We start from the raw sequence: 21,323 nt of genomic DNA, 5'->3' as shown, positions 1-21,323 counted from the left end.
GCCATGTATCCATAAGCATGAGCGAGTAGCAGATGTTACAGGATGAAATCTGTTTAATATAAGCTTGAGATCCCTCACCTGCTGTCAAGATGCAGCCCCCTCTGGACTGGAGCACACAGTTTATACAAGGATTCCTTGCTCAGTACTGAGATGCAGTCAGTATTGGGGTGGTCTGGCTGTTTATATAGGAATACCTAGCTCTGTGCAGAAATGCAACAATCGCTGAGGCAGACTGGCTGGTTACATATCTAGCCTGGCCCTGAGATGCAGCTACCTTTGGGGTGGGGCAGCTGGTTACACAGGGACCCCCTCATCCGGTACTGAGATGCAGCTGCTTCTGGAGTGGCACAGCTGTTTGTTTAGGGATCACTCATCCTGTGCTGAGAGAAGAACATAACAGCCATCCTGGGTCAGACCAAAGGATCATCTAGCCCAGTATCCAATGGCCAGTGCCAGTGGCCAATGCCAGATGTCACAGAGAAAGTGAACAGAAACAGCTAATCATCAAGTGATCCTTCTCCTGTCATCCATTTCCAGCCCCTGAAAAACAGAAGCTAGGGACACCATTCCTACTCATTTTGGCTAATAAGTATTGATGGACCTAACCTCCATGAATATATCTTGTTATTTTTTTTACCCTGTTAAAGTCCTGTCTTCACAACATCCTCTGGCAAAGAGGTCCACAAGTTGACAGTGTGCTGCATGAAAAATAACTTCATTTTGTTTGTTTTAAACCTGCTACATATTAATTTAATTTCGTGACCCCCTAGTTCTTATGTTATGAGAACAAGTACATAACTTTTCCTTATTCACTTTCTCCATACCTGTCATGATTTGATAGACCTCTATCATATTTCCCCCCTCCCCCGTAAGTCTCCTCTTTTCTAAGCTGAAAAGTCCCAGGCTTTTTAATCTTTCTTCATATGGCACCTGTTTCAAACCCCTAATCATTTTTGATACAGAAGCAGCAAGGGGTGGTGTGCGTATAGTTGACACTTATCGGTTAATCATGTAGTTGTCTACATGTTGACATCCCTATTATGCATATAAATAGCTCTAAGGGTCTAAAATTATCATACATGCTACAAGATGTATTTTGGGTCAATGATATGCAAACAGAATACCTATCTTAATTATTACAACATATATTATTATAAAGTCTAATTAATAATGCCTATAGGAGCCTACAAATGCAAGCAATTTTCTCATATGTGCATCAGCACTACTGATTATTATAATATATGCAAATACAGAGCATAACTAGCAGTGACCAGTGATGCAAATATACACAAAGGCTACGTCTACACTGGCATGATTTTGCGCAAATACTTTTAACGGAAGAGTTTTTCCGTTAAAAGTATTTGCGCAAGAGAGCTTCTATACTGGCATGTGCCTTTGCGCAAAAGCATCCATGCCAGTGTAGACGCTCTCTTGCGTAAGAAAGCTCCGATGGCCACTTTAGCCATCACGCTTTCTTGCGCAAGAAATTGATATTACTTGTCTACACTGGCCTCTTGCGCAAGAACACTTGCGCAAGGGGACTTATCCCTGAGCGGGAGCGTCAGAGTATTTGCGCAAGAAGCACTGATTTTGTACATTACAATGTCAGTGTTCTTGCACAAATACTCGCGGCCAGTGTAGACAGGCGGCAAGATTTTCTGCAAAAGCAACTGCTTTTCCGCAAAATCTTGCCAGTGTAGACACAGCCAAATAGTAATGCAATAATTAATACAATGTTATATATAGATACATACATCTTATTATATATTAAAATTGGATAGTTTTTATTCTGACATATGCATAAAGATGCACAGAGGTTAACAAAATCAGTATGAATGGGCCCACATAATATATGAAAATATATGCCATTCACAAAGAGATGCAAAATCTGCAAATTTATGGATGTGGAGGAATAAACCCATTGATGAAGCTATATGCAAATATATGCTAGCTATTCTAATACGTGGACGGAGATTGGAAAGCCAAAAATGGAATTTTTGTAAACATTTCTGGAAATATGCTAATATGTGCACATGAAGGAATTCAGTCAACAATAAAATGAAATTTAACTCCATGCACACAGAAATGTATGTATATGCAAGTAAATACAAATTTACACAGAGAGACTTAGAACATGCAGAAACATACAAATAGAAGTAATAAAGCAAAATATTTTTAAGTACATCAGAAGCAGGAAGCCTGCTAAACAACCAGTGGGGCCACTGGGCGACCAAGATGCTAAAGGAGCAATCAAAGACAATAAAGTAATTTTGGAGAAATTAAATAAATTATTTGTTTCAGTCTTCATGTCATATTAGGGAGATTCACAAACCTGAGCCATTCTTTTTAAGTGACAAATCTGAGGAATTGTACCAGATTGAGGTGTCATTAGAGGAGGTTTAAGAACAAATTGATAAACTTAATGGTAACAAGTCACCAGGATCAGATGGCATTCACCCAAGAGTTCTGAAAGAACTCAAATGTGAAATTGTGGAACTATTAACTGGAGTTTGTAACCTATTCCTTATATCAGCTTCTCTTCCTAATGACTGGAAGATATCTAATGGGACACCAATATTTAAAAAGTGCTCTAGAGGCGATCCTGGCAATTACCGAACGGTAAGTCTAATGTCAGTACCAGGCAAATTAGCAGAAAATATAGTTAAGAATCAGACACATAGAATAGACAAACATAATTTGTTGGTTCTAATGCTCCAGGCATCTGAAGCAGTGGGTTTTGCCCACGAAAGCTCATGATACCATCTGTGGCTGTGTCTAGACTGCATCCCTTTTCCGTAAAAGGGATGCAAATTGGACACATCGCAATTGCAAATGAAGCGGGGATTTAACCCCCCCCCCCGCTTCATTTGCATAAAAATGGCTGCTGCTTTTTTCCGGCTCGGAGCTTTGCCGGAAAAAAGCGCCAGTCTAGACGTGGATCTTTCGGAAAATAAAGCCTTTTCCGAAAGATCCCTTATTCCTCTTAAAATAAGGAAAAGAGATCTTTCGGAAAAGGCTTTATTTTCCAAAAGATCCGCGTCTAGACTGGCGCTTTTCCGGCAAAACTCCGAGCCAGGAAAAAGCGGCAGCCATTTTAATGCAAATGAAGCGGGGGGAATTTAAATCCCCGCTTCATTTGCAATTGAGATGTGTCTAATTTGCATTCCTTTTACGGAAAAGGGATGCAGTCTAGACACAGCCCAAATGTTTTGTTAGTCTTTAAGGTGCTACTAGACTTTTCATAATTTGCTGGGTAAAAGTTAACATGGATTCATGCCTTACTGATCTACAAGAGTTCTTTGAGGAGATCAACAAGCATGTGACAAGGGGGATTGAATGGATAAACTGTACTTAGATTGCTACAAATCCTTTGACAAGGTCCCTTACCAAAGGCTCTCAAGTAAAGTTAATTACGGGATAAGAGAGAAGGTCCTTTCATTGACTGATAACCGGTTAAAGGACAGAAAAAAAGGGTAGGAATAAAAGGTCAGTTTTCAGATTGGAGAGAGGTAACTAGTGGTGTCCCTCAAATAGGACACCAAATAGGGACCAATCCTATTTAACCTCTTTATAAATGATCTGGAGGAAGGGATAAACAGTGAGGTGGCAAAATTTGCAGATGTTACCAAACTGCTCAAGATAGTTAAGACCAAAGCTGACTGTGAAGAGCTTCAAAAAGATTTTACAAGACTAGATGACTGGGCAACAAAATGACAAATTATTTTTATGGTTGATAAATGCAAAGTAATGTACATTGGAAAAATAATCCTAACTACACATACAAAATTATGGGGACTAATTTAGCCACTCAAAAGAGAGATCTTAAAGTCATTGTGGATGAAAACGTCCACTCAATGTACCATAGCAGTCAAAAAAGCAAACAGAATGTTAGGAATCATTAGAAAAGGGATAGAGAATAAGACAGAGAATATTTTATTGCCTCTATATAAATCCACGGTACACCCACATCTTGAGTACTGCGTCCATATGTGGTCGCCTCATCTCAAAAAAGAGACATATTGGCATTGGGAAAGGTTCAGAAAAGGGCAACAAAAATGACTAGGGGTTTGAAACAGGTGCCATATAAAAAGTGATTAAAAAGCCTGGGACTTTTCAGCTTAGAAAAAGAGGAAACTATGTGGGGAGATATGATAGAGGTCTATAAAATCATGAGAGGTATGGAGAAAATTAATAAGGAAAAGTTGTTTACTTCTTCCCGTAACATAAGAACTAGGGGTCACCAAATGAAATTAATAGGTAGCAGGTTTAAAACAAACAAAAGGAGGTTATTCTTCATGCAGCACTCAGTCAACCTGTGGAACTCCTTGCCAAAGGATGTTGTGAAGACCAGGACTTTAACAAGGTTAAAAAAATAACAAGATAAATTCATGAAGGTTAGGTCCATCAATACCTATCAGTAGGGCTTGACAAGCGGCGACGAGCCCCGCTCGCCAGCCGCATGGTTTGGCACGCTGTGCATGCGCATGCGCTGATTGCACTGCGGTGCCATGCCAGGCTAAAATCTACTCGCCACGGGCGAGTAGATTCCCTTAATTGTCGAGCCCTGCTTATTAGCCAAAATGGGTAGGAATGGTGTCCCTAACCTCTGTTTTTCAGTGGCTGGAAATGGATGACAGGAAAAGGATCACTTGATGATTACCTGTTTCTGTTCACTCCCTCTAGGGCACCTTGCACTGGCCACTATCAGAAGACAGGATACTGAGCTAGATGGACCTTTGGTCTGATCCTGTATTACCATTCTTATGTTCTTATGGCAGCAACAATGGCAAAGGCTATGTCTAGACTATGGGGTTTTTCTGGGATACCGGAAAAACTCTGCTGCTTCCAGAGAACGTACCTGCTCTTCTGTTTTTTGTTTTGAAGAAGAGCAGACACACTCTTTCGGAAGCCCTGTCTTCCTCATTCCACGAGGAAGAAGGGCTCTTCTGAAAGAAGAGGTTTTTCCAAAATTTGGGCTAGTGTAGATGGGCCAAATTTTGGAAAAGCCTCTCCCCACAAAACTATCAGAAAAAGGTACGCAAATTACAGAGCACAATTTGCGTACCTTTTTCCAATAAAACATTGCAGTCTAGACATAGCCAAACAGACAAAAAACATAAGTGTGGATGCAAATAAATGCAAACATATACAAATACGTGTAAATATATGCAAAATTAATTGGTAAAATACGTGTGACTAAAGAATAGGATATCAGTGCAAAAATGCATAAATATAGTAGTACATAAATGAAGATGGCTCACAATGCAAATATCTGTATGCAGATATATATGCACATGTATGCCAAAATATATAAATATATTCAGAATCAAAGTAGATGTGAATAAAACAATAGGGAATCAGTGGAAAATACATAAGGCAGCTCACAATGAAAATATAGGAATGTATGCAAATATATGGCCATGTATGCTAATCAGCCATGGGGAAATGTGAATAGATAAATGGGGAATCAGTGAAAAATACATTAATAGTAGTACATACATGTAGAGGAAAATAGCTCACAATGTAAATATATGCAAATATGGAATGATACACAAAATAAGCAAAGTTATGCAGTTACAAAACCAGTCACACAAAATAAATGCAAATACATGGATGGTGAAACAGTGCAAAAATATGTTAATAGCACCACATAGATATACATAGCTTTCAATGCAATATATGCAGATATTAGAGATGGACAATCCCACTTAATTGGTTAACCGCTTAAAAGGGCATCCCTCTTTGAAGCACCGGCCTGGGGAAGTTCTAACCTTTCACATGCCTAACAGATATATGTAAATATATACAAATAGTGCAACTATAGGCACAGCAAGCAACAAAACCTAGAGCAGAAATATATGCAAAAATAGAGACCTCAGAAGACTAGCACTCCGATACAAATATCTACACACTATATAAATTGACTGGAGCAGCGATGCAAATATATGCATATGACGGTGTCATGAGCCCACGACACGCAAATATATGCAAATATGTCCCCCTATAGGAACGGGGCCTCGATGCCCATTGATGCAAAACGCCCAATGAACCGGCTTAGGACCGTTTTATGCAAATAAACAAGTGCATCTGCCATCAGGTGTCAAGACACGCGCCCGGTGCTTCGCAGCTGCCCGCGTTCAGATCCCACGTGGGGCCGGAAACAGGTGGGGAGGGGCGTGGCCTTGATTCCGCAGGCAGCCTATGGAAGCGCAAGAGGGGAACGCGACCAATAGGAGCTAGGATGCTGGAGCTCAAGTTCGCGGCTCGCTAGTGCCTTATAAAAGTCGGGGGCAGGGCGGGGCAGCGCGCGCGAGGCCGGGGAGACGGTTGTGGATTGGGCGGCGCGCGCGGCGGTTGTGGATTGGGCGGCGCGCGAGGCGCGGTGCGGCAGGGCAGGGCAGGGCGGGGCGGTTGCCGGCGGGGCGGGGCCGGTGGCGCGAGGCGGCGGCGATGCTGAGTGAGGCGGAAAGCGGGGCTGGCGCTGGGGAGAGCCCCGCGGGGGAGCCGGCCAAGCCTGGCCCGGGGGGGGCCGCCCCGGCCCCTGCTCCACCACCGGCCCGCGGCCAGGCGACCAAGCGCGTCCTGGGTGAGAAGAAGGGGCGGGACCTCGCGGTCTGTTGTGGGCGTGGTCTCGAGGGGCGGGGCCGTAGAGAGGCGGTGGGTTGGAACCAAGCAGGTCTTCGGGGGTGGCGTTGGGGGAGGGGGCCGAACATGTCCTAGAGTGGGTCTGACCTATAGACTGGGGCTTGGGCAGTGGAAGGGCCAAGTGCTGCCTGCAGGAAGGGGCAATGGGTCGGTCCAGTGTGTCTTAGGGGGTGGGTTCTGGGTGAGCAGGGGCCAAGTGCATCTAAAATGGGGGACCTAGGAGAGTGACCTGTATCTCCTGGGGGAGTAAATGATGTACATCATTGGCTTTTAAGTGAGAGGTCTGACTGGCGTGGGAATGAGTGGGGAGTAGTGCCAATTGCATTAATGGTTGGGGGTAAAGGAGCAGAGGCTGAGGTTGGAAGAGGTTCCTCTTGGTTTGGGGGGTGAGGTTAAAGACAAGTTAAAAACCTGAAAGATGAGAGAAGACAGGTGTTGATGTGGCTCCTAAGTGAGGGAGGGATTTCCAGAGTGCTGGGTGAGAAAATGGAGGACTGATTCTGTGTTTAGGTGGTTGGCAGGGGCATGTGTTCTGTGTGAAGAGAACATGTAAGTGGGGAGTGGTTTGTGTGAAGAAAAACTTTCCACTAGCCTTTGGAAAGGGAAGGTAGGATGTGGGAATGAGATAAAGGGGCTGTTGGGTGAAAAGGAGGAAAATTGTAAGCTGATCAGTGGTCCTGCTTGGCCTCATAGTTGGTGCCATGAACAGTGTAGGCAATGGGGAAGGAAGAGAGGTGATGGGGAGAAGCATGCGGAGTGTGTGTTGTGAAGGTTGGCCCTGGTTGTGGGTGAGTAGTGTGGCATCTCTACTTTGGTGGCTGAAGCTCCCTAGTTTTTTAGGGCTTGTACAGAAGCACTTCCCTGCTTGCCCTACCAAGTTTCTAAAGGGCTGCCTGATAAGGAAGGCTACTACTGATTTGTAACATCTTCACTTTCTTCCCTGGGAAACAATCTACAGCAACCCAGGTGCTGGGCACAGTTAAATGGTTCAATGTCCGCAACGGCTATGGATTTATTAACAGGTGAGCTCTTCACCCCCTGCTTAGACTGCTAGACTTATTGGGGCTGAGGCTGGGGGGCTCATATGCAGGATCCTGTAAACTGGCCTGGAGAAGACTCATCGTGTCTCAATTCTCAAGAGCCTGCTTTGAGGATCAGTCTTGCTCGAGCAGAGCTGAAATATTAATAATTCTCTTGTAAAGAGCAAATCATATACGTTAGGAGACACCTCAGAAGGTTCTTAGAGGTAAACCTGAGTGGTTTCAGAATACCTGATCTCAACTGTAAGTCCTACTTTGGTAGTCCTTGGATATGCTCTAGTGTTAAGTCTCAAACACTTGAGTCTGATTGCTCCTGAAAGAGGAGCTGGATCTTATGGCTTGGTTCCACTAGTGACTTAAACAGATTGCTTTTTCTGTCTGGGATCTTGATTCTTTCCTCCTTCTTACTTATGTAAGGGAAGAGTAATTGACTTGGAGAGCAAAGATTAATTGGAATTGTGACAATCCGCTACATGTCCAGCACTCTGGAGAAACTCTTACCTCCGTCCTATCCTGTAAGTTGTGCCCAAAATCTGGGCAGAGTCTGTGCCAGGATCCGCAGTTGCTCTTACTTAGCCCCCCACAGAAAACACGTTCTTAGTAGAGACTTCTGTCACCTCTAGTTTGTGAATACCAACCCCCTGAGGAACAAACTTAAAAAACAATAAAAGGGCTGGTAGCACTTTATAGACTAAAAAAACATGTAGATGGTATCATGAGCTTTCATGGGAGCAGCCCACTTCAGATCTAGAGTTATGAGTTTAGGATGTGGAGACCCAAAATAAATAGGGGAGAAGAGAGGGGAAAGAAGAGGGTGGGAAACAAGGAGCAGAAGGAATGAAAATATCAAAAGGAAAAACAAGTAGGCAAAGCTGGTGCCTATAAGCAGGGCTTGACAAGCAGTGACGAGCCCCACTTGCCAGCCATGCGGTTTGGCATGCTGCGCATGCGCTGATCATGCTGTGGCGCCCTGCTGGGCTAAAATCTACTTGCCACAGGTGAGTTCATTGCTCTAATTGTAGAGCCCTGCCTATAAGCACCTGAAGTTTGGATAGTTAAAAGGAAGCAGATAAGGATCAAAGGGAACAAACACAAGAATCCACACAGAGCTGTTGGCACCTTCATTGAATGTTAGGTAGGTAGTGTCCCAGCCATCCATTGTCCTGATTGATGAGATGATGATCAGAGTGAGAACTGAATTTGTGGATGAATTGTAATTCCAGTGCCTCCCTGTGTATTTGACTAGAACTGGTTTGACAAGACAGCCACCTGGAGATCTTTTAGAGCATGGGTTCCCAAACTGGGGTGTGTGCCCCCTGGGGTGGGGTGTGAAGAACTTCCGGGGGGGGGGGGGGGAGAGAATGCGAGGCAACCCAGCCTCCTCCCTCCCCATCAAGTTTTGCTGCCCTGTTCAGTTCCTTTTTTGCTCAAGTTTTGCTTCTATTTTGGGGGGTGGGGTGAGGGTTTTTCAAAAATCAAAGAGGGGTGCAATGCCAAAAAGTTTGGGAACCACTGTTTTAGAGAGTGATTAGGTAGATTGAAGTGTTTCCCAACAGGTTTCTGTATGTTCCCTTTATGGATAGTTGATTTGTGTCCATTGTTTTTTTTTCCCATAGGGACTGTCCAGTTTGTCCAGTGTATATATAGCAGTGGGACTTTATATATTGTCCCCTGAGGGAACAACACTGAATAGGAACTAGGCTTCAGCTGTTTTGATTAACCTGTGCCTGAATGATGTAACTAAAACTGAAATAGACCTGGTTTTGTCCAACCAGTTGCCAGGCAGCATCTCACTTCTGTTAGACGTGGGGGCCTGAAGGGGTTCCTCACCCCATTACATAGACTTGGGGGCCTAAGAGGAAAGCTGGAGGGTGATTGTCAAAGCTTTGCGAGTTGATCAGAAAAACAAGGGTTTAATATTACATGACTCCTGGTCCTATGTTTTGTTAGTCCATCCATTTCAAAATCCTGCTTTGCAAGAGGGAGTTGTCTTGGCAGGCCAATGAAATATAAACCTCATAGAGGGTGCATAGATGTAACTGCTGGATTAGTAAATTTTAATGTCAATGCTGCCTTTTTAAAATGGTCAGCACTTTGACTTGAAGTGGATTTATATGAAGACCCAAAAGTCTTTTAAACTGTTTTGTACTAGAAATCTAGGTTTTCCAGTTTGCTCTTGATGGAATCTATGTGACTGGAGACTTAGTCAGAGTAAAGTAGCTTCTTTGGTGTCTTAAACAATAGGATTAGCACTCTGTGCTTAAGCAAGTTACCTTATTGGAGGGAAACTTCAAAGCTGAAGGTGAGGGGTGTAGTATCTCTGAGACATGACATCCTAATGCTTTCCTCTGCAGAGAGATCCAGCAAAGATGAGACTTGACATTCCTGATGCTCTTTGGGGTTAGGCTAAACAGTTTGTAGTACTGTTTTCCACAAGTTTAAAAAAACTCAATCTGTTCAGATACACAAAGCATGATCCATTTCTTCCTCTGGCTATCAGATTCCAAAAGGAGGCTGGTAAGTAGTGTAGAAGCTGCATGTCAATTGCACCTAATAGGTGAACCTTAGGGATGTTAGCATGTAGTCATTTACACCAGAGGTGAAGAACCTAAGGCCCAGGGTCTGGATCCAGCCCCCAGCTTGCCCAGATCCAGCTTCCAAGGCTGGGGGCTCTTCTCCAGTATTGGGGAGTCTATGCTGGCCCTCCAACTCCACCATCCCTCTAGGGGATTGGAGTACTCAATATCTACTATCCTGGACCCCCTAGGCAATAGTGTGCAAGGGGGAATGTCTTTCTGCTTCTGTCAGGGGAGCCACATCAGTGAGGGCTTGTTTAGGGGTTTTTGCTGCTCATGTGCAGCCCCCAACTGATATTTCTGTGGGTCAGCAGCTCCTGACCCAAAAAAGGTCCCTACCCCTGGTTTACAGGATAACCTTGGCCTTATCAGTTAATCCTAATGACTACATGCACCCCCTCTTGCTACCTCTGTATCAGACAGCAAGGGGGAGAAGCAGGAGCTAGCTTTTAAGCCAGCTTTTCCTGTGTGTGCTGTCTCCTATGGAGCAGCCTGCTGCCTCAGAGGCAACAGTGTGGGGTAGGGGTCAGGTAGGAGACAGTACATGTGGGAAGCCAGCTTTCCAGCTGGTGCCTGCTGAGCTGCCTGCCCCTCCTCCCTGCACTGGTGCCTCCCACAGAGGAAGCAGCATGGGGGGGCCAGAAAGGAGCTGGTGTTCAGGGAAGCTGTCTTAAAAGCTGGCTTCCTGCAAGCCCTAGTTCCTGCCTTCCCCGTATGTAAATGTGTAACCCCTTAAAAATCTAGCAGTTACATGTTTACACAAATACATGTTAACATCACTAGTGGGCTTTGGAGCTAGAATGGGTTATGGGGAGTGGCTGTCTAACAAATTCCAATAGCAAGGTGTTAACTAGCAATGCAATAATTCTCTCCAAAGTTGAATGATAACCAGTGTTAGCTCCTCATGGACATAGCAGGGGCAGATTCCCCTCTTGACATTCTGCTTGAAAAATAGGTGTTTAACTGCTTTAAAGTCCTTTATCACCCTCCCCCTCCTCTCCCCTCCTGATCTTACCTAAATAGATTGCATCTTATTGGAACTTGTGGTATGTTATGTCCCAAGAGGCAGAGGGGTGTGTCTGATCACAGCTGGGTTCAACCTCTCTGACCTTGGTAAATTGTTTGAACATCCTCAGCTCACATCAGCATGACCCCAAAGCTGAGGATATGGGTTCAATTTCTGGTGTGCTGGGTAATAGGTGGGGCGGGAGAGTTAAGCGCTCTGCCAAGTTGTAAGAGTATAGCTGTGGCGCTCTCATTGCCTTAGCTGCAATGCCCTCTAGTGGATGCCAGGATCTTCTGCACTCAGTCTGGGCAGTGACCTCAAAGTAGCAGGAACTGACACACCTTCTGAAGGATGCAGCTCTTGTAAAACAAGGGACAGAGGGCTTCAGTGGACTGGAGAGCATCTGGTATCCCTCCAACAAATGGCACCTTGGGACTCTGTTTAAAAACGTGATGCCCTTTCCCTATCTTTACCCAAGGTTATTAATCTCTTGTATTAGTTCATCTTTTCTTATCTGCTCTAAGGCTGCAGGAATGGTCTGATTTGGCCACATTAAGGGCATATCTACACTACAACTACTCCCACTTCAGTGCTGTTGCTGTAGCACTGTAATGTAGACTTTCTCCATTGACAGAAAGGGTTTCTCTGTCAGTGTAGGTAACCATGCCAATAGGAGGCATTAGCTGGGTTGATGAGAGAATCGTTCAGTTGCCCTAGTTGCATCTACACCAGGGGTTAGATTGACTTGACATTACAATGCTTATGACACAAACTTTCCACAGCCCTGAATGACACAGCTGAATCAACTTAAGTCCTAGGTGTAGACCAGGCCTCAGTGATATATTTTATGCACCCATTGCACTACAACCATTAGTCTACTGCACTGATCCTCTTCAGATCATTAGTGCTGTAAGCTGGGGACTCTGGGCACACTCAGCCTTGCTGCTAAAGATGCAGGGCTCCCAGGAGGCATTGACAGATTCTGTCTAACACCATAAAGTTACATATGATCTGTTCCCTGCTCTAAAGTGCATAAGCAAGGCACTGGGAAGATGTGGGGACTGCAAGAGTGGAGGGGAGAAGCCTGGCAGCTGAAGACTGAAGGCAGAGGGCTGGGGCAGTGAGTGCTGAATGAGGGGGAGAGGATTATTCCGGGCCTTGTGTTGTAATTTGTATATGGGCCATATCACCATGCCAGGCACTGAGACCTGATCGCTAAGAATTCTCTCCATCCCTGCAGGAACGATACCAAGGAGGATGTCTTTGTGCACCAGGTAAGACCTTGGTCAGTTTCAGTAAGTGGTTCATGGCAGTTTCAAAATTTCAGAGGGGCAGTAGTCCTGTGGCACCTTAAACTAGCCAAAATATGTAGAAACATGAGCCTTCATGTGCAAAACACACTTCAGCAGATGTTTTGGTTAGTCTCTAAGGTGCCACAGGACTACTCATTTTTATGGCAGTTTCAGTAACTATTTGACATCTGGCATGCCAAACACTCAGAGGTCCTTCCTCATGCCCTGGGCTGAGCACAGCTACTTCCTCGGTTCCTCCTGTTCCTTTGTGGCATTTGCAAGTGTCATATGAATAATGGGACTCAGTCTTTCTGGGTCCAGAGGTGAGGAGTGAATTATAGCCCAGGGCATCTTGCAAAGCAACTGGCACCCAGCAGCTACAATTCTGTCTTGCCAGGGCCAGCAGAGCAGTGTTGGGGGGGGGGGGGGGTGAGAAGACAAAACTGGGGTAATTCCTTTGGTTCCCAGATGGGCAGTGATCCTATTGGGCCACTGAGTTTTGGAGGTACTTGATTTAGTTTCTTATCACCCCATGAAACTCATGACCATAGAAAAGTGACTTTTTTCATGGATGTTGAAAACTGGCCTTTTGTGAGCTTTTTACTCTATACTGTACAGATTTCACATGGGAGGTCAGTGTTTCTCAAATTGGGGGTTCTGACCCAAAATGGAATTGCAAGGGGAAAAGGGTTATGGTTTTGCCACCCTTATGTTACAGGGGACTTCAGAGCTGGGCAGCCAGAGAGTGAAGACTGTTGACTAGGCACTCAACTCTAAAGGCAGCAGCCTGCCAGCAGCAAAACAGAATTAAGATGGCAATACTATCCCATGCCATTCTTTCTTCTGCACTGCTGCTGGTGGCACTGTACCTTCTCAGCTGGTCTCCTTGCCAGCAGCTCTGGCTTTCAGCTGCCCAGCTCTGAATGCAGTGTTGCTGCGAGCAGCATGCAGGGTAGCAGTATTGCCACCCTGCCTAAAGCAACCCCTTAATCCCCTCTCACTTCCTTTCTGGGACAGGACCCTTACAATTACAACCCTGAAATGTCACATTTCATGACTCACAACATGCAACTTACTTTTTAAAATCCTAGGATTGTGAAACTGTCCAAAAAGGACCACAAATTTGGTAAAGCTTTGTGGCAAACAGCTTGACCCAAATTGGGAATGTGGAGAGGCCTGGCATTGAATGAACCATGGAAATGGTCCCTTAGTTCTTAACTTGGGTCACTCTGCTGGTGAAGGAGGCGCTCTTGCTCTTGCTATTGCTATCAAAATCAGGGATCATGGGATGTTTCATATACCCAATTGTCTGTGGTGAGCTGACTTCACCTATCTCTCCTCTCTGTTGCTGCCCCCAGACAGCAATCAAGAGGAACAACCCTCGGAAGTTCCTGCGCAGCGTTGGTGATGGAGAGACGGTGGAGTTTGATGTTGTGGAAGGAGAGAAGGTGAGACTGAGTATGGAGAGGCCAGGCTGATCCATTCATGAGAACTGGCAAAGATAATACTTGGTCCATTCCCCCTTCTCAGGGCTTGTTCCCTCATCTCCTGTAGGGTGCCGAGGCAGCCAACGTGACCGGCCCAGGTGGTGTGCCAGTGAAAGGCAGCCGCTATGCCCCGAACCGCCGGCGCTTCCGCAGATTCATTCCCAGGCCCCGGCAGGCCCAGCAGCCGCTTCCACCACAGGATGCCACCAGAATGGAAGGGGCTGTTGAAATGGTCAGTGAGGGGGAGAGAGTCGACAATGCCATGCAGCAGCAGCAGCCCCGTCGGAGGCGTCCTCCACCATTCTTCTTTCGCCGGAGATTTGTGCGTGGGCCGCGTCCTCCAACCCAGCAGCAAGCTCAGCCAGCACAGGTGAGATCTGGTCTCTAGCTGGTCTCAGGCATTGTAGGATAATAGGTGAGGTGTTGGAGTCTATAAGACAGCTGAGTTAATGGAGATTCCCAAACACTAAAACAGATAATCTATCTTAGAGGAGAATGATCAAAGTTGTGTTTGCCATAGGGCACAGAAGGTGCAGAACCTAAAGATGCCACCCAGCCAGAGGGAGACCAGCAACCGCCAGCCCAGCCTGGAGAGAGAGCACCAGCCCCTCGCTTTCGGCCTAGATACCGCAGGTAACAGAGGCCCACTTCACCTGGCTAGCAGGATGTCCTCTGTAGAGCATGAGTGTGAGATGCTATGGTGCTGATAGTGTGGAGGGGGCATCCCTCGGTACCTAACTGAGGCTGGGTCCTCCCCCAGTGTGGTGGCACTGGCAGCTGTTTGGCTGGGGCTCTAATTTTTCGTTCTGAGTCTTAAACGGGCCAGTCTCCTCCTAGTTCTAAAACAGCCCTGTGCAATTTAGTCTGCCCCTAAATTTTGTGGAATCACCATAAACAAAGGAGTAGAACTATTGCTGGCCTGAAATACATGAGTGAAAAAGCTCTGTTCAGTTAAATCGGGGAGTATTTTTGTCTATCAAGATCAGAAATGTTGTGTACTGTAAAGGGAGCCCTTCTGGGCTGCTTCCCAGTATCACTTTCAAACTATAGCAAGCTAGACTCCCAACCAGTTACTATCCCCTTCCACACTGTCTTAGTAGATCAGTGGTTCCCAAACTTTTTGGCATCATGCCCCCTTTTTGCTTTTTGAGAAACCCTCACCCTCTTCCCCCATAGCAAAACTTGTTGAGCAAAAAAAGAACTGCCTGGAGCCAAAAAATAGCAGCAAAACTGGGGGGGGGGGCTGGTTGCCTTGCGCCCCCCTGGAATTTCTTCACGCCCTCCAGGGGAACGCATGTAGTAGATCTTACTAAAGAGTTCATCAAAGCTTAATTCCTCTCTTCAGACAACGCCCTGAATGCAGGGAGGCCTGCCTGGAGGCCAGCTCAGGAGAAAAGCAGCTTTGAATTTTCCACCCCATCCATCATTACGCTAACAGGAAATTGTGTAGCCTGCCAGGGTTAGAGGGGTTAGTAAATGGGTATCTGCAAACTTCCCAGGCACTGATCTTGCACCAGCAATCTGAAAGTGTTACAGGCATCTCCCATTGTGCACGTAGCTGCTGTTTGAACACTGGGAACAGTTGTTGCTGAGGTTCACCCTGATGCACTAAAACAGCTGTATTGGAAGTTGAGTTAAATTTATCTCACTTTGTAATGGAAGGTGAGCCAGATATCTTCCTTCTATGGGGGAGTAATAGGCCAAAGTTTTCCTGAAAATGGAAGGAACCTCTAGTCTGTTGGAAATAATTCTCATGCATGTACTCTCCCACTATGAGGTGAAGTATCAGCCTAACCATGGATGCATCAATACTAGTGTACCTGGTTTGGGATCTTAATGCCAGAGCAGAGCATATGATACAGCTTATGGTACCATAGTGAGTAGGGATTTGCCAACAGCCATTTAGTGCTGGCTGTACTAGGCCTATGTCTTCAGTGCAGGAGACATGGTACTGGCAGTCTTTACATTGATGTAGCTTTGGGAAGTTGCCTTGCTTAGCACCACATGCTGTTTGTGCAGCCCTTCCACGCAGTTATAATTTTTCATTAGGGGTGTGACTTTATAACTGTATCTAGACTAGCAGAGTTATACTTTGTTAGTAGTATAACTTGTATGTCAACGAGGCCTGAGACTGAGCACTCTCCTAGTTATCCCTCAGTATGGGGGGGCTGAATCTTTAGGTTTGGATGAGCAGTATGTGAACTGAATGAATTCTGGGGACTAAGATCTGCTTGAATCAGGACAAGAGCTGGTCAGAAAATGACTCAACTGTGTTTGTATCTTCTGTGGGGAAAGACCACAATATTTTAGTTTGGAAATGTTACTGTGGTGCATCATGGGGTTGGTTAGCTGGTGGCTCATATTCCCATAGTCTGCTCTGGAGTCACTGTGGAATGCAAGAATCTGAACAGAAGCCCAAACTACAACTCCCATGATGCACCTAGTGCATTATGGGAGATGTAGTTCAGCCAAGGAGTCCAGACCTTAGTTTGGAATGGATACATGAGACTGACAAACTACAATTCCATGATGCATATCAGGGGCATTTCAGAACTGATATATTGTGAAACTGGAAGCTTCTTGGATTTTGATTAAAACCCAGTTTTCCATCAGACATTTCAATGAGACCTTTTCTGATGGAAGACCCCTGGGTTCCAATCCCTGCTCTGGGCAAACTGCTGCTCCATGGCTAAAATTAAGTCTGGCTAATTTGGAAGGCTTAGGCTGCTGGTCACACATTAACATTCCCAGCACAGAGAAGGGTGCTGGTAAAAGGTTCTCTGGAAGGCCAGCCAAATCAGGTTAGGCTTTATGGTTCTGCTGTGGCCTGCTCATAACCCTCTTCCATTCCCTCACTTTGATCCAGACCCTTCCGTCCCCGTCCACCACAACAACCCACCACTGAAGGAGGGGACGGCGAGACCAAAGTGGCGCAAGCCCCTGCAGATGGCATCCGCCCTGAACCTCAGCGCCAGCGTAACAGACCTTACTTCCAGCGCAGACGGCAGCAAATCGGCACCCGGCCTGCAGCAGTGGAGGTGAGAGCTGGAATGATAATTCCCTGGTGGCGAGTACTTGGTACCAAAAACCAGGGAGACTCCCCTGCCTTTTCAGACAAGGGAACTGAGGGGGAAGGTGCATGGTGAAATAGTGGGTTAAGAGTGGCCCTGCAGTGCATTTTGGGATAGGAATCAGAGGCAGTAAACTGCGGGGGAGTTGCAGACACTATCCCATAGATTGCAACTGCCCAGCAGGCAAGAACCTCTAAGTGACTGGAAACTGTAGTGGGAAGTTCTCCATGGATCTGGAGGTGGATCCTACAACCCTAATCTTGAGGGGAATAAGATGTTTGTATGAGCTTTTCTGAGGATTAATTTCTCAAAGGTTCACTCACCATCCAGAGACTTGGCAGATATAGGTTCAAGTCCTGCTCTGCTCAACTTTGCACTTAGCTTCTCATTGCCTCAGTTTCCCTCATGGAGATTGTTGCACTGCCTCCCCTCAAAGGTGCTTTCCTTCCACCTTAAAATAGTGAAGCACTCAATGTTAGAGAAGTATGAGAGAGATGAATGGCATTGTGAAGCTTGAACCCTCGTGTTAAGATTACAAAGGCTCAGATCCCAGCTCTTGCACTAAGCTGCGATGCGCTTTGTCTTGTCATAATCTGTAGGATTGGCGCTAAACTAGGCCCTCCCACAGAGTAGGCACACATGGGCAGTCATATATGGCTCAGGGTCATGCTAATTCTGGCTGCCCAGGGCATTAGGAACATTGATTTGGCAAGTGGAAAAGGAGGAATCTCTGATAGCAGAATGCTGCCCAGCAATGTCTGCATGAAGCCAAATACACTCTAGCTCAAATTGAAGTTATCTGAGGTTTAAAGACTCCAGTGATGGAGAAGCTCCCACATCTTTCTCATGCAGCAGAATGGCTCTTGATGGATGCATGGCCCTGGCATATTGTCTGGTCCATACCTAGAGGTCTTGGGCATTGCTGCAAGGCAAGTAACAGAGAATTGACCAACAGAGAATGAAGTCAGAGTTTTATTGCTTGCTTTCCTGTCGCCTGCAGCCTCACTGCCTTGGGCTGCAACCTTATCAGGCCCCACCTTGTGTTAACTTCCTTGATCTATGTGGTACAGCACCAGTGTGGGAGCAGTGTCCATGAATCTGTAGGTGGTGCTAAACCCTGAGTCAGCGGTGGACCAACACCCTAGCCAAGGGCATGCTGAAAGCTGGCTTTCACAGACTTAGATTTTTAGGGATCATTGATCTGATTTGGTATATAGATCTGGGGTAACTAAACTTGGGTCAGATTAAAGCATCTTCCCAAAAGGCCAGTTAGTCAGGATGTGAAGCCATCGAGATGAATGCCCTGCTTCCTTTTGGGAGTTGGAACCAATGGAGACTCCCCCGTACTGAAAAAATAGGTGCTTATTTCCCATATCAATTTGTCTGGCTTTCCACAGATAGTCTTTGATCTCTCAATTCAGGCTATATGTACTTAATTTTATCAAGTCTATGTAAATTACATCAGCAAACAGCTGCTGGAGTAATTGCATCATTTGTGCAGATCCATGCTTCACTCCTTGTGTCAGCAGTGCACATCCTAACCATGAGTGATTTTATTGATTGTCCTGTTAGTGTGGGGCATTGTGGGATGGCTCCTGAAAGACCATAACCGTTGCTATAGGCAGCTCAGTGTTCTGCATTGACCTGTCAGCCTGGAGTCTACTCATGTAGGTTGGGTTAAGTTGGTGTTGAAGTGCAGTTGTCAGTAGGAGCAATAATCAAGGGTAGATGCTCCTTCAACTAGACTCATGTTGACAACTCTCTAGCTTAGTCTGTATAGCTTCTTAAATTGTCTTAATATAATCTGAGAGCCCTGAGGTTCATTAGGCCCTGCAGAACAGCAGGGGGTGCTAGCTTCAAATTCCAGAGCATTACATTCTGCCTCCTTGCCACCTGTCAGTTTCAGATGGCACAACAACAGCAGCTGAGCTGTGCTGGACTGGCTTAGTGAGGCCTGCAGCCAGAAAGGTGCAATCCAGAATAGATGGACTTGTTAAAATGCCATATGATCTCTCCAATTTAGCCTGCTGTTCCCACCTCCAAAGAACAGCCTCCTCTGAGCTCTGCTGCTGGGGGGGACACTCCTGCTACCAGTACCCCGGCCACCACTCAAGAACCAGCGGTGGAAGCCAGCAAATCTGCTGCCCCAGCTCTGGAGGGTTCCTCCGAGCCACTGCCTGAGATCCAGCGACAGCTTGTGGATGTAAGTGCCTGGTGCCAAAATGGGCTCAGGGTATAACCTGGTGCTACAGTGTGGCAAAATTGAGCACTGCCAGGCAACAGCTGGACAAAAATAAGCTAATTTTGTGAGGCATAATAGTGACTCCCTGTTGCGTCTCTGGGAGTAGTTCCTGGTAGTTGGTGCTTCCTGGATCCACCTAATATGTGGTTACAGTGGGTGCTGTGCTCCCTGGCTGTAGGGTGTGGTTGGAGGTAGAAGAATGAGCACTAGTCAGGACTTGCACTAGGTGAAACCTGATCTGCCAAGCCGCCTGGCACAGTGCCCCCAGGAAATGGCAAGCCCTAGGAGAGATTAGCCAGTGTGTACAGGGTTCAGGCCAGCCAAGGGGGTGTGGCTGACATGGTCCCTCTGACTGGGTTGGGGTAGCACCACTCTGGGGTGCCTTAGGCAGCTGCCAAACAGCTTCCCTGTGAGGTTTACTCTTGAACCTCTTGTAATAAGCTCACATTGCTGCCACAAGAGGCCTCTTGACCATCAAGCATAGCATCACTGTAGGCAGTCTGGCTGCCAGTGCACTCTGAAATCTGCCCTTTGCCCACAGTGCGGGGGCTTTCTCTCCCCAGGCCTTGCAACAGGTGCTCATGGGCCAGCCCCAGAAGCAGGAAAGCCTGTGGGGTTAGTCACTAAACTGGGGGTTCTCTCTGCAGACTTCAATGCCTGAGCCTGGAGGAGACCCTGCTCCAGCCCTGCTGGCATAATAACCCTGCACACTGAGGGGATGCAAAGAGCTGCCAGCTGGTAAGGCCTCTGAGGCAGGGGAAGGCATGAGTTCTGAGATGGGTTGGATGCCAGTGGCTTGATACTGTGCCTGGCATAATTGGGTGAGCAGATCTCTTCTGCTAACTAATAATCCATCTGGCCACCAAATGAAGGCTGGTAATCCAACCAATAGCTGTCTGGCTGTTACTTTCTGGCCATTGGCATAGCCTCACCCTATCATGCAGTGAAAAATATTTTAAGTTTCACATTTTCCTGCTCGGTTCTGGAGTCTTCTCTCTGTGGGGGCTACCTTATATTTTCAGAGTCTGACCCTTTTCTCTCTCCTGTAGGTATCAATCTTGCCTGTATCCCCAAGTTACCTCATACTGCAGAGACCCCAAACTCTACTTGGTCCTCCCTCCTCGCTGCTGATCGAAGCCAAGAATGTGAACCTCAAAGGGGGGACTCTACACAATCTTTAAGTTTAAAAAAGCTTTTTGAGGGGATAGTCTCCCCTTTCCACAGCTTCCCCAGTTCAGAGAAACTGGCTGTTCGAAACTTGAGTTAATTCCCTTCCTCCCCTGGATTTTTGAAGAGCACTTTTTGCAAACGTTATGTGCAGTTTGGGTGTCAGTAAAGGAATTTGCACAGACTTCTGCTGTCACTGGGTCTTTCCTGCTGCGCCAAGGAGCAGTTGTTGAGGGCATGAACGAGCTGCCTTTTGCAAAGACATGGGTCCCCCTCTTGCTTCCCCAACTTCTTGGATGTTGCCTGTAGTGTGTGGATTGAACTGGGACTCCTGGGTTTCTATTTTGGCTCTGGGAAGAGTCTGTGTGCTAAGAGGTGGGGCCTACTGCAAGGATGACTTGCTGGGAATCATGATACCTGGGTGTCTGTTGCTGGAAGGTGCTCTGATACCCCACTGACATGTGGATGGCAGCATGTGTTTCACCATCAAAGGAACCCTGTATCCTCCCTATGATTGTAAAAGATCCTGCACTGCCTGGTCACAATGCTGTACCAATGGGGTCCAATGTAATGTTTACAGTAGCCAGTCCTCATGACCACAGCTCAAATGGTCTTCTCACAGGACTCTGAATAGCTCCCAGGATTGGACTGGATTTAAATAGGTAATCTAAAAATCAGATGTGGCCTCAGAACTAAGACCCTCCTACATAAATTACATTTAATTTAAATTAATGGAGATTGCCTATCTCCTAGAACTGGTAGGGACCTTCAAAGGTCAGAGTCCAGTCCCCTGCCTC

At 46.3% G+C, this 21,323-nt stretch overlaps 1 protein-coding gene across 1 annotated transcript; it reads left to right on the top strand.

The window, feature by feature from the left end:
• Positions 1-6,322: 6,322 nt before the first annotated feature.
• On the top strand, positions 6,323-20,710 carry YBX2 (Y-box binding protein 2). Its single transcript, XM_075908427.1, has 10 exons — positions 6,323-6,586; positions 7,604-7,667; positions 12,508-12,541; positions 13,918-14,007; positions 14,114-14,416; positions 14,567-14,679; positions 16,913-17,084; positions 19,141-19,320; positions 20,007-20,097; positions 20,409-20,710. The coding sequence occupies exons 1-9, from the start codon at positions 6,451-6,453 to the stop codon at positions 20,055-20,057; spliced, it is 1,143 nt and encodes a 380-aa protein (XP_075764542.1). The 5' UTR covers positions 6,323-6,450; the 3' UTR covers positions 20,058-20,097; positions 20,409-20,710.
• The last annotated feature ends 613 nt before the right edge of the window (positions 20,711-21,323 follow it).

The sequence above is a fragment of the Pelodiscus sinensis genome, chromosome 24, assembly GCF_049634645.1.
Source record: "Pelodiscus sinensis isolate JC-2024 chromosome 24, ASM4963464v1, whole genome shotgun sequence".
NCBI lineage: Eukaryota > Metazoa > Chordata > Testudines > Trionychidae > Pelodiscus > Pelodiscus sinensis.
Note: the sequence above shows the minus strand (reverse complement) of the source record. Positions and strands in the feature narration are given on the sequence as shown.